The sequence below is a fragment of the Gastrolobium bilobum genome, unplaced genomic scaffold, assembly GCF_033153095.1.
Source record: "Gastrolobium bilobum isolate Gb01-03AN ecotype WA unplaced genomic scaffold, APGP_CSIRO_Gbil_v1 utg6195, whole genome shotgun sequence".
Taxonomy (NCBI): domain Eukaryota; kingdom Viridiplantae; phylum Streptophyta; class Magnoliopsida; order Fabales; family Fabaceae; genus Gastrolobium; species Gastrolobium bilobum.
The window spans coordinates 512,681-527,906 of NW_026898878.1; the positions used below are offsets into that span (position 1 = coordinate 512,681).

The 15,226-nt window shown below is 35.9% G+C and overlaps 3 protein-coding genes across 5 annotated transcripts; 1 reads left to right on the plus strand and 2 right to left on the minus strand.

Annotated features, from left to right (window-relative positions):
• Positions 1-130: 130 nt before the first annotated feature.
• Positions 131-3,629, plus strand: LOC133284955 (phospholipase A1-Igamma1, chloroplastic-like). The gene is made up of 2 exons (XM_061482096.1): positions 131-1,504; positions 3,241-3,629. The coding sequence occupies exons 1-2, from the start codon at positions 225-227 to the stop codon at positions 3,512-3,514; spliced, it is 1,554 nt and encodes a 517-aa protein (XP_061338080.1). The 5' UTR covers positions 131-224; the 3' UTR covers positions 3,515-3,629.
• A 1,214-nt stretch (positions 3,630-4,843) lies between these two features.
• On the minus strand, positions 4,844-11,020 carry LOC133284954 (glutathione reductase, chloroplastic). 3 transcript variants are annotated; one of them, XM_061482094.1, is made up of 11 exons: positions 10,648-11,020; positions 10,098-10,323; positions 9,710-9,988; positions 9,446-9,622; positions 8,850-8,903; positions 8,603-8,751; positions 7,078-7,141; positions 6,800-6,970; positions 6,570-6,707; positions 5,906-5,998; positions 4,844-5,257 (listed from the first exon to the last, which is right to left on the minus strand). In XM_061482094.1, the coding sequence occupies exons 1-10, from the start codon at positions 11,007-11,009 to the stop codon at positions 5,957-5,959; spliced, it is 1,662 nt and encodes a 553-aa protein (XP_061338078.1). In that variant the 5' UTR covers positions 11,010-11,020; the 3' UTR covers positions 4,844-5,257; positions 5,906-5,956. The 3 variants fall into 3 exon arrangements, with proteins under 3 accessions (XP_061338078.1, XP_061338077.1, XP_061338079.1); XM_061482093.1 differs by having other exon boundaries at positions 4,844-5,261; XM_061482095.1 differs by lacking the exon at positions 4,844-5,257 and adding an exon at positions 5,273-5,446.
• A 2,352-nt stretch (positions 11,021-13,372) lies between these two features.
• Positions 13,373-14,264, minus strand: LOC133284965 (photosystem II reaction center W protein, chloroplastic). Its single transcript, XM_061482112.1, has 2 exons — positions 14,106-14,264; positions 13,373-13,849 (listed from the first exon to the last, which is right to left on the minus strand). Exons 1-2 carry the CDS (start codon positions 14,200-14,202, stop codon positions 13,539-13,541), a joined length of 408 nt encoding a protein of 135 aa, XP_061338096.1. The 5' UTR covers positions 14,203-14,264; the 3' UTR covers positions 13,373-13,538.
• Between the last annotated feature and the right edge of the window lie 962 nt (positions 14,265-15,226).

Sequence of the window (15,226 nt, forward strand, 5' to 3'; positions counted from 1 at the left end):
GAGCGGAATTGAATATTTTGTCATCTTCTGCTTTCTTTAATTCAAATACAACTCACATGTTATTTTTATATAAAGTATAGTGCTCATTTATATTGATTGCACTTATAGTCTGCGACCCATATTCACATTATATACACAAATTCCTATGCACATAAATTTCTCTCATATTATTCAAGGTTAGAGTTAGCTATCTCCCTATTCCCAACATCATCACTATCAATCCAATGGCTGCTTCAATCTCAAGCATGTTCATTCCCTTCTCCAAAACATACACCAAATTCTCAACACCACCATCATCATCATCATCTCTAATCCAAAACCAAAAGCCCAAAAAACCCACTCTAATCACCAACTCCTCTATGCCATCAAGAGAACAAGAAGTTCTCCCACTTGAATCAGAAGAAGCAACGCATAACCTATACATAAAACCCAAGTTAGAGCAACATCATCATCATAATCATTATCAGCGATTACCAGAGTTGTGGCGCGAAATCCACGGCGATAACGACTGGGCCGGGCTTTTAGAGCCCATGGACCCTCTCCTACGGTCTGAGCTAATCCGCTACGGCGAGATGGCCCAAGCATGCTACGACGCCTTCGACTTCGACCCATTCTCAAAATACTGCGGGAGCTGCAGGTTCACGCGCCGCAACTTCCTCTCTTCACTCGGCATGTCACACCACGGCTACAACGTCACGCGCTACCTCTACGCCACCGCAAACATCAACCTCCCAAACTTCTTCAAAAAATCACGGTGGGCCAAGATGTGGAGCAAGAACGCAAACTGGGCAGGATACGTCGCCGTTTCGGACGACAACACAAGCAAGAGACTCGGGAGAAGGGACATAACAATTTCATGGCGTGGAACAGTTACATACCTTGAATGGGTCGCAGACCTCATGGATTTCCTCAAACCAATCTCCAACAACAACCTCATCCCTTGTCCTGATCCAACGGTCAAGGTTGAATCAGGGTTCTTAGAGCTTTACACTGATAAGGAAGAGAGTTGCGGTTATTGTAAGTACTCAGCGAGGGAGCAGATTCTAACGGAGGTTAAGAGGTTGTTAGAGATGTTCCCTAATGAGGAACTTAGTGTTACCATAACGGGGCATAGCTTGGGGAGTGCTTTGGCTATGTTGAGTGCTTATGACATTGTTGAAACGGGCTTGAACGTTATGGGGGATGGTCGTGTCGTTCCGGTTTCGGTTATGTCGTTTTCGGGTCCTAGGGTTGGGAATGTGAGGTTTAAGGAAAGGTTGGAGAGGCTTGGGGTGAAGGTGTTGAGGGTGGTGAATGTGCATGATGTGGTACCTAAGACGCCGGGGTTTTTGTTCAACGAGCAGCTTCATCCGTCGGTTATGAAGCTCGCGGAGGGTTTGCCGTGGAGTTATTCGCATGTTGGGGCGGAACTTGTTTTGGATCATAAGAACTCGCCGTTTCTTAACCCTAATGGTGATGCTGTGTGTGCTCATAACTTGGAGGCTCTTTTGCATTTGCTTGACGGGTCAGTGTTTTCTTTTTCTTTTTTTGGTGAAAGAACGGGTCAGTGTTTTCATTCCATGACTATCTATGCCATTAATATTGCGTGTGTGAACACTAACGCATTGATACTCATACAATTGATATTCTTAATTAACTCACTAACGCATTCAAACTCTTTCTTTTTAAGTTACTAAATATTATGGTACTCAGTCTCATTTAGAATTTTTATCGATTAATTAAAATTCCCGCGTCTACCGGTTATGTTCCTTTACTTTCATTAAATAATCTCGGTCATATTAGAGATGAAAGTTGCATTTTGTCAAGGAGATTTCAAAATTGTTGTAGATAGAAAGAAATAGCGGTTCAAGTGTAAGAAGTGATTTTTTTTCATAATTAGAGATTTCGAGTTGTTTTAGGAGAACCGTTCATATATGACCTAATATAACTTGAACCCAATTACTTGGGTTCTGTTCTGGTCGAGAAATAAATTAAAAATTATTATGGTCATTTTTGGGGGAGATAAAAAAAACATTTTGGTAGGTTGATCTCAATTATTGGTGTGAAGATGTTCGTATTTCCTATTTATACGGGGGGATCATGCGAGTCATGTGTGGAAGGTTTCGGAGAGAAAAAAAAAATACAAAATTTCTTTTGCCAGGTCCATAAGCAATGGTGCAAGGCACGGTCTTTGAAACGAATAAATTGCACCAAAAATTTCAGCGGCATCCCACTTTTCGAAACATTACACCTAAGATTTATGGGTTTTATGTTTATTATGTTACATAATATAACTTCACTTTTTTACACACACATTAAAGAAGTGAAATTCACATATTTTTCTTTCTCTTTTATCATTTCACTTTATCTCTTTCTGTGTGTTGAAAACTAAACTTATGTTATGTAAAATAACATTAATAAAACCCAAGATTTATTCCTTTGAAACTGAGTATGGTTGGCAATTGGCATCGTGTTTCCCGCCAACCTAACTCAATAAATAGCTGATCATGCCGAAAGGTTTTAGCCCTGAAGTCTTAAAAGCAACTCAATTTTTTATTTTTTTAAATATAAGCTTCTGTCACTGTTAGGTGTGATAGGGATAGATTATATTGTGGTATGAATTTATTATTCAGAGCATGGAATCAAGAGATGAGCCACCTATTTCTACAATGTTAGTTACGCATATAAAAAAGAAGGTCAATTCATGTATAGAAAGGGATAGAAGGTTTTTATGACGAGTCAGCATTTTAATTAATTAGTACCCATGATCTCCAGATCTGAATAGTGATGATTTTTTTGGGCACATAGACATGGTGAGAATATATATAAAGACACACACACACACAGAGAGAGAGAGAGAGAGAGAGAGAGGGAGACGTTCATACTACAGAGAATAGATACTAGTCCTTTGGCTGGTCAAACCTAAGAGACAACGTATTACTTCAGCCGTCGATCGAGTTAGTCAAGTGATGAAAACAAAATGATATAGCCAGTTATCTACCAAAAGAAAAATGATATGGCTAGTTGTTACAAGTTCAGGATAGATAATACTTAAGTTTGTGTTAATAATGACATTCTGATCATGGTAACATTAGAAAGTGGTGAGTTAATTAAATCAAGCATAATTATTGTATACCGATGACCTTTAATTTGTTGCTGAATTAATAACTAATAATTATTAGTGAAGTTTTCAATTGCTAAATAGGATAATCCATGCAAGTAGGTTAATTTTTTGCTTGGCTACACCTTGATGATGGGCAGATACCATGGAAGGGGTCAAAGATTCGTGCTAGCGACTGGTAGGGACCCTGCTCTGGTGAACAAGGCCTGTGATTTCCTGAAAGATCATTACTCGGTTCCACCACATTGGAGGCAAGATGAGAACAAGGGCATGATCAGGAGTGATGATGGACGCTGGGTGCAGCCTGAGCGACCAAAACTTGACGATCACCCCGAAGATATGCATCTCCATCTCACTCAGCTAGGTCTCGCTACATCTGATAATGTGAATAAAAGTTATAACATAGAAGTGTAAAGGTGGTGTGTGTCTGTTTGTGTGCGTGAAAAGGTGGTTGTAAGTAGCAAGTTAAAACACAAATTGCCCCACGATAAATACTTCAAAGCTAAAAATGAGAACCATTATATTCCGAATGTCCATTTTTCTAGAGTTAAAGTGGCCTTTGGAATCAATCCTTCTTCAATTATATATGTACTGAACCAAACGCATCTTAAGATTAAAAGCATAGAATATTTCTTTATGATAACAGCATATAACATTTCAATGCTATAAAACGAAGATCATGTGCAATGAACAAACAGAAGACATTTCCCCCCCTACAATCTTAAAAGTAAGGGAGTAATCTATTGCCAATGAGAAGGTCAGCCATGTAACTGGGATTATTGTGTGCGCGCGCGCTTCTTTTTGGTGCAGAGATCATACGTAGATACGAATCCTCATATATTTATTGTTCTGTCTTTTCAAAATCCCAAATAAATCGATGAGATATCTTTAGCACGTTCGCCAAGCAACGTCGCCCGATCACCAAAATAAAAATAAAGGCAACGTGACGTGGCTCATGGCTTCATGTTCTCTTCATTGCTGCTGTGTCAAATTATATCATTGAATTGCTAAATCATATATCTTATTTATACCATTGAATTGCTAATCTGATTAAAGTGGCCCCATAATCTCTTGCATATCTCTAACTCAAAGCCTATTTTGGTACCATGCACCGGCTCCTCTCCACACCAAGTGCTTCGCCTCCAAAAATCCCGGTTGTCCAGATCTTCCAGGATAAATAAACTTCCAATATACATTCTCCGAGACTTCTCAAGTTTATACTTCCAAAATTACACTGTTAATTTCCAGGAAAATATAAAGTTCATCTAGGAATAAGAATAATGGGCCTTAGTTTATACCATAAGGAAGAAGAAAGTTCTTGATTGCATTTGATTTGGTTGAAAGTAAAATTGATAAAATAGGTCTTCTAGTTGCTGGGAAGATCTTGGAGTTTTCTGAGATATGCCGTTACACTCACATGATATTCTGGTTGGTGGAAAGAACCTGAATTTTCTAACATATCCCCAGACTTCACATGATAGCCTTTATGAACAATGGTTATAAAAAAAGCACTTAAGATGAATTTATTTTAAGGTGCAGAAGAGTGTCCTCACCCTAAAATTCTGAATTAAATCAAGAATCAAATACACCCTTATTAAAAATCGTGTAAATCAAAGGAGATGTTAAATACTTAATTCTCTAAAGTATAAACAGAATATGAGGACAAGAGGCCAAGCGAGGGAGGCATACCCAATGGTTGAGACGAAGATTGCATGAACATTATGACTGTCTGCATCTCTGGGCTGGATAAACTTTCGAGCTGGAATTACGAATATAGAGAAGGATAATGTTATATTTATAACAAAAAAGAAAAAAAAAATCACTCATCCTGACCACTGTTACCAGTCTCAATTCCAACTACTTCAAATTCAAAGCAGATAGATTATTTAAAACCGAATTCCCTCACGAAATTTCCCCTTGATTTTGTATATGGAAAGGTTTGGGAGAAAGGTAAAATTTATATTACAAATGGCATATAATAGTTCCCAAAATTCCACTCTCCTCTTCTCCAGGCTCCAAACTGTAAAACATAATTACATTGCAAGACTAAAGAATCACGACGACCTCAAGTATTGTCCTGAAAGCTCAGTTGCTGAAGATCATTCTCAATTTCTTCCTAATAATTTGACAACAATGCCAATTTTACATAGTGACAACCTGCCTGGTTAAACATCAGAGGAAAAACAACTATCTGTCAAATACTGAAATTACATATCATCTCGTAATTTCATTTGTCCACATGACTCTACTCATATAAGAACACAACAAGCATAAGATGAGGGAAAACGTAGACAAGTTGCTGCGGTAAACATAAGACATGTACCAGCTCCAAAAAAACATTTTTTCCTGCCACATTGAGCCAAGAGTTTCTTGAATACAAGCAAGTAAGCCAGCACAATAACAAAGTAAAGATTTAGGTAACCCAAGAAAAGAGAGTAAAAGGTTTCAAAAACAAACACCAAGTCCCATACTCAAAGAGAACAAATGAAACACTCAACGGCAACGATTGGTAATGCAAATGGTGACAGGTGTGGTTTTAGATTTGTAATAAATAATCTTTTAAATATGAATGTGGTATCCTGGACTACAAGACTAGAACTGTATTTATTTATTTATTTTATCTTTTTTTGTGTGCAGATTATCAGAGTTGTATTTCCTATAATTTAATGCTGCTCCTGCACAAGAATAAGATAATCTCTACTGCTACATTACCATATTGAAGTCCTTAGTTACCATAGAAAATTAAATGCAGCATGTACCTAAGTAAAAATTGTATTTAAAAATAAAAATAAAAATCATTCTTACCTTTAAGGCACCGCTGGTTTAAGTTATAACAATTTAAGCAAAGTAATATCGTTAAACCCCTGCAGCAGCTTTTACTTCAGAATCTGACTTTCCCTGTAATACATTAAGCAGAACAACCATTACTCAAATGCAAGTTTTAAATACAGATTTACAAAACTGTCAGAAAGAATAAGAACTAGTATTATGAATAAAGAATAACTAGAGGGCAAGCTTGAGCAGCGATAAGGTTGTTCATTGTGATTAGAAAGACACAGGTTCGAGTATGGGGAATAGCTTTTTTGCAAAAATACAAGGGTCTCATCCCTACCCTCACAAGTCGGGAAATCTTGTACACCAGAGTTTCCCCTTTTATTATTTTTCAATAGAAATGAACCAAGTGTCACATCGCTAGACTTTTTTTTGTGGGGGGGGGGGGGTACAACAGGCCTGAGAAGGCTGCTGATTTGTTAAACAGAGTGAAGCATTCATGGTGTGCACAGGAGAGTTGTTTTTATTTTGTTTTAACAAATCTAGTGTCTTTCAATTCCCAAGTTCAAAGTAAGGACAGTTGATGTATTCATTACTGGATAAAAAATATCAAACTATTCAGTTTGCTGACCAGAATACAGGATTATTTCTGCACTATATATCAATAAAAGACACAAGCTGAGAATCCTTGACTTGCCTCAGAAGGTTGGCTCTTTCGGATCTTCCTAGTGGGAGTCCTCATGGTGACAAATTCTTCAGCTGCAGTTGGGTGAATGCCTACAGTGGCATCAAAGTCTGCCTTGGTCAATCCAGCTTTAATCGCAACTGCAAATCCCTGGATATGAAGCAATTGAATAACGAAGTGAATTGAAAACTCAAGTATCATTATCAAAGCAATACAGAAGCAGCTGTAGCAAATACAAAAACCTGCACAATTTCAGCAGCATCATCTCCACACATGTGCAAACCAAGAACTTCATTTGTTTTTGCACAGACTACTAATTTCATTAAAACCCGGTCTGGAAGCCCAGAGAGGGTAGCCTTTAGTGGCCTAAAATTTGCTGTGAAGATGTCAATATCACCATACTGCTGTACAGCCTGTGCATATCACCAAAATGTTAGCAAAACATTGATCTCGACAATTCATTAAAATATTCAGAAGATCATTGATCACAATGGATTCAGACACACAATAGTGCTCTTACCTGTTCCTCTGTAAGACCAACTTGTCCAATTGGTGGTTGGGAAAACACAGCAGAAGGAACAGCTCTAGAAAAGGAGGAATATAATACAATCAGTTAGGAGGCTATGAATTAATAAAACACAGCAGACTATATGCTACCATCCAACATTACGAGCAAGATCATGAATATGAGTGATCACGTTAACATTAAATTTGTTAGAGATACAATATATAAAACCATTAATGTGGCCTTCACTTAAATACTTAAACTTTTGGAAGAGTTGGTTGCATGACATGGTATCATAACCTGTGACCAAGTGGTCACAGATTCAATCCTCATCACCCCAGTTTTCTAATAAAAACTAAAGTTAAAATCAGCACGAGGTAAACAAAAAATAAGAAAGGGGGGGGGGGGGGTCTGTGCATTATCTACAGTTAAAAGCGTAAGGTCTCTTACATGAAGGGGTGTGTTAGAAATATTATATATAAAACCATTAACGTGGTAAAATGAAAAGGGAAAACATAATGCTAAAGAGAAATGCTAGGAATACACTCCTTGTCACTCTCTTTTCAACACTTTCTCTATTACAAGGTAAAATCCCATGTAGGTCCTACTAAAAGAGAGTAGGCCCACGTTATTTAGTGGAACCCACAAGTGATTTCACCCAATAATAGAGAAAGTGTTGAAAAGAGTGCCAAACAGTGCATTGTTAGCAATAATCATTATAAAACAGACAAAATTTGCTTTGTTAGCACTACAACAACCACCACCACCAATAGCTCTATTAGCAATCCATTAATTTTTTTTCAATTCTCCACCTCTTCTGAAATACGCAGCTTTTTTTCTTGATTTTTTACACATATGTTAAAGGAATTCAAGGTAATATCTTGACCTTTTAAGAAACAATGGTTTAATAATTCCATCATACAAAAGTGAGTGAAGATCCATTTTCGATTATCTGTTATATTATCAAAGATGAGTGAATAAATTACTTTTCAAAAAAATTAAAATTAACCCAAATTTTTAATTTTTGGCATAATAATTACAAATAGTTCAACAGCTGGATCTATGATAATGACTTGCTATAAGAAGCCATTAGATGATATAAATTTGTCAGCCTCACACTGGTCACTGAAGCCATCATTGAAGGCTAGATGAGATTTCTTGCAGTCTTTTAGTAACATGGGTTACTTACAATGTATCAGCAAATATTGTAGATTGATCATATTGAGTCTCTTAAATGATCAATCCAGGACTGAATTGCAATAAATGGCATGATTATTTTAGTAGGTAAGAAACAAAAATAATAATAATACAAATAGGCCTATAGCTATATATCATACAAACTTTAAAAGTAATCAAGGATAACTTTTTCCCCTTTTTCAGTTCTTTTACCAATTGTTATCAACGATATTCAGTTTAAGAATGCCATCTGTGCTCCAGCTCAATGCACATAAAAGAGGCATACAATGAATTTAAATGTAAACTAAAATTATTTTACATTTAAGACTAATCTAGTTTGGCATGATGCACTATGTATATATACCTATAATTAGGTTTTGTTGGCTCATCCTGAAACAGTGTTTTTGTTAACGCCATTCCCTCCATCAAAGCAACTGGAGTGAGATTTATCCTGTTTGTAACATCTCCAACTGCCCAAATTGAAGGAACTGATGTTCGAGAGTATTCATCAACCTGGGTGGAAAGGGAGTATTAGGAAGCATAAGAGTGGTGAGACTAATTGATCATATGAAAATATATGCTACATAGTACCAATCATAAATTTAAACTACCTCTATTGCTCCGTCTTTAGTCATTTTCACACCAACAGACTCCAGCCCTAAATTCTGCAGTGTAGTTCACAAATGCATCCACTATGTTATTATCTTTTTCTGTTTCATGTATAAACTAAGAACACGATTGCAAAGGTAAAACTTAACTAACAAACTTCACGAACATGCAACCCTTAAGGAAACTGAGCCAACTAAGAAGCATGTGCAAATACACTAGAGTTGAAAAGTTTACAGTCTTTGATAATTATAGAAATCAGCTTCAGCATCAGCAGAGAATTATTCATGGAAAATTAAGCACGGAACTGAATTTGTAATGTTTGAAAAGACATAATTTTAAGTCCTGAAAATGTATTAAAGGAAGTTATTGGCATCTAATAGAATAACTAATGCTATACTTAAACTATTGTTATTTGATAATTTAAATTTTGTAAACTGTATTCATTGACTTTTCAACTGAAAGTCAATATTGGTAGGAACAAAGAAACACCTAACCTCTAAATCATTTTCTATGCTTAAAATTTTCATTTTCAGCACTGAATTTAGTTTTCAAACAGGCAACCACAGAAAAGTAAAACTACATAATTGAAATTGTATACCTTAGTATTAGGTCTGCGTCCTGTAGCAAACATAATATGTGAGAAACCTTCCACTGTACCTTTGTTGGTCTTTAAAGAGAATGAGCCATCAGCTGACTTCACAATAGCTTGGGGAGACTCCTCAGTATGGAATTCAATACCTCTGAGAGACATCTGTTCTGCAACAAAATCTCTAATCTGCAGGCATAGTTCACAATTCGAATGTGAAGAAAGTGTTATTATGTGATAACCATTCAATACTTAGTATCATCCATTGTTGCGTACCTCTTCATCAAATCCACGTAAAACCTTCTTTTGCCGAATAAATACATGAACCTCGCTTCTCAAACCATTAAAAATACCAGCAAACTCCAACGCAATGTAACCACCACCAACAATAGCTATTTTCTCAGGTTTTGATGGTAAATCAAGGGCAGCATCTGAATCTATTGCATGTTCCTTTCCAGGAAAATCAGGAATGAAGGGGCGACCCCCAACTGCAACTAAAATGTGTTTTGCTGAATATAGCTTCCCATCAACATCAACCGTGTGAGGATCTATAATCTGAGGGTTATAAAAGCATAATCACTACAAAATTAGAATAAAAGTTTCATACTTTGTTTAATTGGAGAGCAATTTAGTACTAGGAAATGGATCCAAAGTATCACCCCACCTTTCCATGGCCTTCAATCAGCTTGACACCAGAATTTTTCAAAATATTCTTGTAGATACCAGTAAGACGCTGCAACTCAGCATTTTTATTAGCTATCAAACTACTCCAATCATGCTTGGGTTCACTGTCATATTTCCATCCAAAACCATTACTTTCTTCAAATTCATGAGAATATTTTGATGCGTAGACAAACAACTTCTTTGGCACACATCCACGTATTACACAACTGCACAGAGAAGACGAAAAGAAAAGATAAAGAGAAGCATTCGAATGCTATCAGAAAGTCATAATAAAAAAATTTAACCCCACGATCGATGAATACAGTGAGAAGGAACTAATACAGGAAAAGTTAGTTATTGGAAATGCTAAGTTGTTAACTTTTATTCATAAAAAAAACCATTATCAGTCGAGCTCAAGGAGGCTCACTCATTCTTATGCTTGCATAAAAGGCAAAGAACCATCAAAATCAAAGTAAAGTCAAATGAACTTAATTTCAAAAGAGAGAGAGAGAGAGAGAGAGAGAGAGAGAGAGAGAAATTCAGGAACTCACGTTCCGCCGACTCCTCCGGTGGTATCGGAGGAGATGGTGGAGAAAGGGAGCTCGCATATAGCAGCCGAAGCGCCGTAACTGGCAGCGAAGCGAGAGGCTCGGACGCCACCGCTTCCGGCGCCGATGGTGAAAAGGTCGAAGTCGTAATGACGGACGGGGTCGACGCCGTTTTGGGATTCGGCGCGTACGGCGAATGTGCAGCGGCGGCGGTGGGAGAGAGAATTTAGGGTTTTAGAGAGAGGGAGAAAAGGGAGGGAGATAGGGCGCGAAAGTGGTAGCGTTCTGGTAAGGAAGAGTGTATTTAGAGTTGGTGAACACGAACAGGAGAGTGAAATTGAAGAGAGCGAGGTAGCCATTGCCATTGCTTTCTTGGTTTGAGTACTAACTTGTCCGAATATGTTTTTAGTTTTTAGTTTTTATTTTTAACAACGTGGTGGGAGAATAAATCCATAATTTTTTAAAAGGGAAAAGTTTACCAATGTGCTTGGTTTGCTTTAGAATCACTTATGCTCCTGTGGTTTTTTTCTATCACATATGCCCATGTGCTTTGTAAAAAAAAAAAAACCACAGGGGTATATGTGATAAAAAACATACCCTTTTACAAATCATAGGGGCATAAGTGATTCTGAAATAAACCACGGGAGTATTGGTGAACTTTTTTCTTTTTAAAATGCTCTTTACTTTATGTGTGATTGTGTGTATTTAGACTTAACTTTTGAAAAAAACACACACACACAAAAAGTCATACAAAAGTTAAAAGGGTGTGATATTCTTTAAGAGATAAAATTATTTTTTGCACACATAAAAAAAAAAATAGAACTTATTTTTATGTCTTTAATGTTTCTAAAGTGAATGTAGATAAGTTATCTATATTCGCTCTCAAAACGACATTGTTTTGAGAAAAAAATTAAAAAATTATAATGAAAAAGACTATTATAATCTTGAAATAAATTATAATTACAAAAATATCTTGATTTTCGTCTCAAAACGACGTCTTTTTAAGCTCAATGTAGATAAGTTATCTACATTGACGGTAGAAAAAACGAACTCTATTTTTATATGTGCCTAGGAAATAAAATAATCTTCTATAACATGAAAATATTAAACTCAAAGTTAAAATGATATTTTATAAGTTAATATTTTTTTTTTACATTTAAAAAGTAATATTATTTATTTAAAAATGTTCTTTAAATACTAATCCAAATATAAAATAAATTTATTAAAAAAATCTTTAAAAAAACAATATATGAAGAGTTCTTTTTTTTTTCTTACCAAAAGTTATTCCAGATGGACCTAAATAGAAAAAATCAAACTTAACGAAAAATAGAATATTGAAGTTACTCAATTGGGCGTTGACCAGTTCAATACAATATGGGCTGACCGGGGCCTAATCACACACGGTTAACATGAAAAGACTTTGGGTTGGTTATCTGTTTTCTAGGCTGTTGATAGTTATTTATCACAAGATAAGGTGATTCTCCTTTGGCGCGATGATCTTGACTGGGAGTTGTACCTGCAATGACATTCCAACGCTTAAGTCAGTATCAAAGTCAGGCTTATGTGGTATTCTTACTGAATTAATATTATACCTGGGTTTGTACCATTTGCTTATATAGTGAATTAGATACCGCATTTGATAGGCGGTACATCTTTTGATTAGCTGTAGATGGACTGCAGGTTCAGCTGGTATTGCTCTGGCCCTATCTCATTATATCAGGCTAGCTTGATAGAATAGTGGCAAACTGGTGCTGTCTCTTGTGTATTGGTTCTATAGCGCGGTGGATTTTTACCTATTTGATCACTTCCTTCGCTATGAAGTTATGTTAAAGACGATTTGTGCACGATGAAGCCATCGCGCCTCTAATTTCTTACACGCGATATGGATATTCCCAAGCAATAATTGCACATTGCTTGGGCCCTTAACCCTTTACGGGCCTATTGTGTTTAGACTTTAACCTTTTGTGGGTCTACTGTATTTTATCTAGATCAGGCGTTAAAATGATTGTATAATATAATGAAATAATGTTTGAATTAAGTTAGAATAGTGCTTATTGAAAATAATATAAACAAATCGCTTAACGTAATCTAGTTACGTGAGAATGGGAGACACTCTAATGGAAAAAGTTCGGCAAATAAAAAAATTTAATTAAAAGAATAGGAAAAGAAATTGAATAAAATTAGGTTTAGTTTTTTGTTAGCATTTTTATTGTATAGTAAATTCAACAATTGATGACTTTAGTAGTGAATTGTGTTAACCCTTATTAAAAAGAATTAGCTACATTGTTAATGAATTCAAAATTATATTCATAATTTTGTTGATACTAGATTTTTCTTGTATTCATTAATTGCAAAACTGTGCTTCACTAATAATATTGAAAATGTTCTTCCCACATGTACTCAAATCCCTTAACTTTCCATAATTCCCTGACCCAATTATTTCAAACTTACCCATATACCTCGGCAATTGCAGCTAATCCCTAAAAATATGGGAAACAGGTCTCGAAATTATGATTTGGAGGACGAACACACAATACTTCCTATGTACTTTTTTCTACCCTTTTGGCTAATTGGATTTTTGAGAGAATTAATAAAGCATATGATAAAGTAAGATCCTGATTTTGCTTCCTTCCGGTTATCCTATTTTTACATATGGATTTGCTTTAAGCACTATAAAAACGCTTCTTATACGGTCTACTTTCCACTTCCAAGGCAGTGGCACATAGTGTGCTAGTGTAACAAAATAAAATAAAATAAAAAACAACTGAATAAAGTAACAAAGATTGAGATTTGAGAGTTCAAAGAAAGAGGAGGAAATTAATCACACAAGTTTTTTTTAATACAACAGAAAATGACTGGACTCTCAGCAGTTACTAAGATCCATCACACAGGCTTTAAAGGGACAATCCTGACTCTTCATCCTCTTCAAGATCTGATGTGTAGACAGTATAGAGAGTCCATATAAGACCAAAGACACCGAACAGGATCCAACCAAGAATGTTGTTGCTGAGTCCAAAGGGAAGCCCTGTTCCTTCAGTGCTCATTCTCTCATCTACCAAAGCCATGGCTGGGCTTGACATGGTTGCAGCGCAAGCAGCTGCTATCAGTGATGCCCCCATCCCCATTTTTGAGTTGCTTTCTTGCACAGAAGGCTTTTCCTCCATGGAGCACCTCACTCTTCCCACCTTAGCCATTGCTGGCAAACCTAAATAAATGAATTGAATGCTTTCAATTAATTTTAAGGAAAAAGGTTGTTTCATCAACCAACATGGATCATCCAAAACCCAACAATCAGTTAAAACATGTATCCCTTTCTTTCTTTCTTTCTTTCTTTCTTTCTTTCTTTCTTTGTAGTATTAGATGATATGTTGACCAAATCAGAGGTTGAAAGAGATTAGACTTGTGTTGCAGAAAGATATCATATACTTACTATTAAGGATGGAAGTTTAGGAAAATCTTACCAAGAACTGGAGAGGAAGAGACCCCAAGAGGTCGCTTATGCACAAGACCAGTGCGAGTGATCGATGAGGTTAGGGTAGTAGCTGAGATGGTTGCCATTTTTCTCAGTAACGAAATGATACAGAGTATGACTAGGCTACTTCTGTCCTCCAGACAGTTTATTTCATAAGCGTAAGCAAAGTTGTCAAAATCAGTGCAAAGACAGTCCTATGCACCACACAACATGGATAGATTGGAAGCCACTCTTTAGATATCCTTATCTGCAGTAATCCAATAATCTCCATCCACGTGTCAAATACTTCAGTTGATGACCAATATTTGCCTCGCATAATCTAAGCTACTCACCCTCCCTCTACAGAAATAATTAGGACGAAAGTGAATAACTACTTTTATGGGGGGCAAAGATGGATAATTTTATCTCAACAAATAAAACTCCACCATGTTAGATATTCCTTCTACTTTGCATACTGATGTATTGGTAGCGTCACTAATCATAGAGATCTGATATTATTATCCTCTAATTTATTATAATTTTATTTTTTTAGTAGTTTGAATTTGAGTACATGAATAATTTTTGTTAGAATTTTTTAAATTTTATTTATAATTCTTTAAAAATCGAGTGATTTATAACAATTGGAGTAAATGAATATAATAGAGACAGCTAGATGTAGCTTTCTATATTAAATAAATCAGGATAAATTATCGTATTAATTTTTTCTTTTTCTTTTTTGTTGTTGTTGTTTTATGTTTGTGTGTTGGACGATTATCGATTTCCAAAACATCAACCATAGAGTCAATTGGTTTCCATTCAAAATACATAACATTGAGGATTTCGAAGAGCACCCTCCAAAAATTAGAGGGGCCATAGCATAAGCCACGTGAAAATAAAAAATGCAGCATTCAACATAACTTACAATGTGAGCCTTTCCTAATAATATACCTTCAGTTGCTGTCCAGTTTAACTTCTAATCTTCCATAAGCACCAGAGAATAAAAACAGTTAGACTCAACTGGTCTTGGATATTGGAAACATTATGCAGAAAAATGGTCATTCCTTTACACTATGTAAAGATCAAATCTTCCTCAAGAAATAATACTAAACGCAGCCGTCATCTCCATTAATG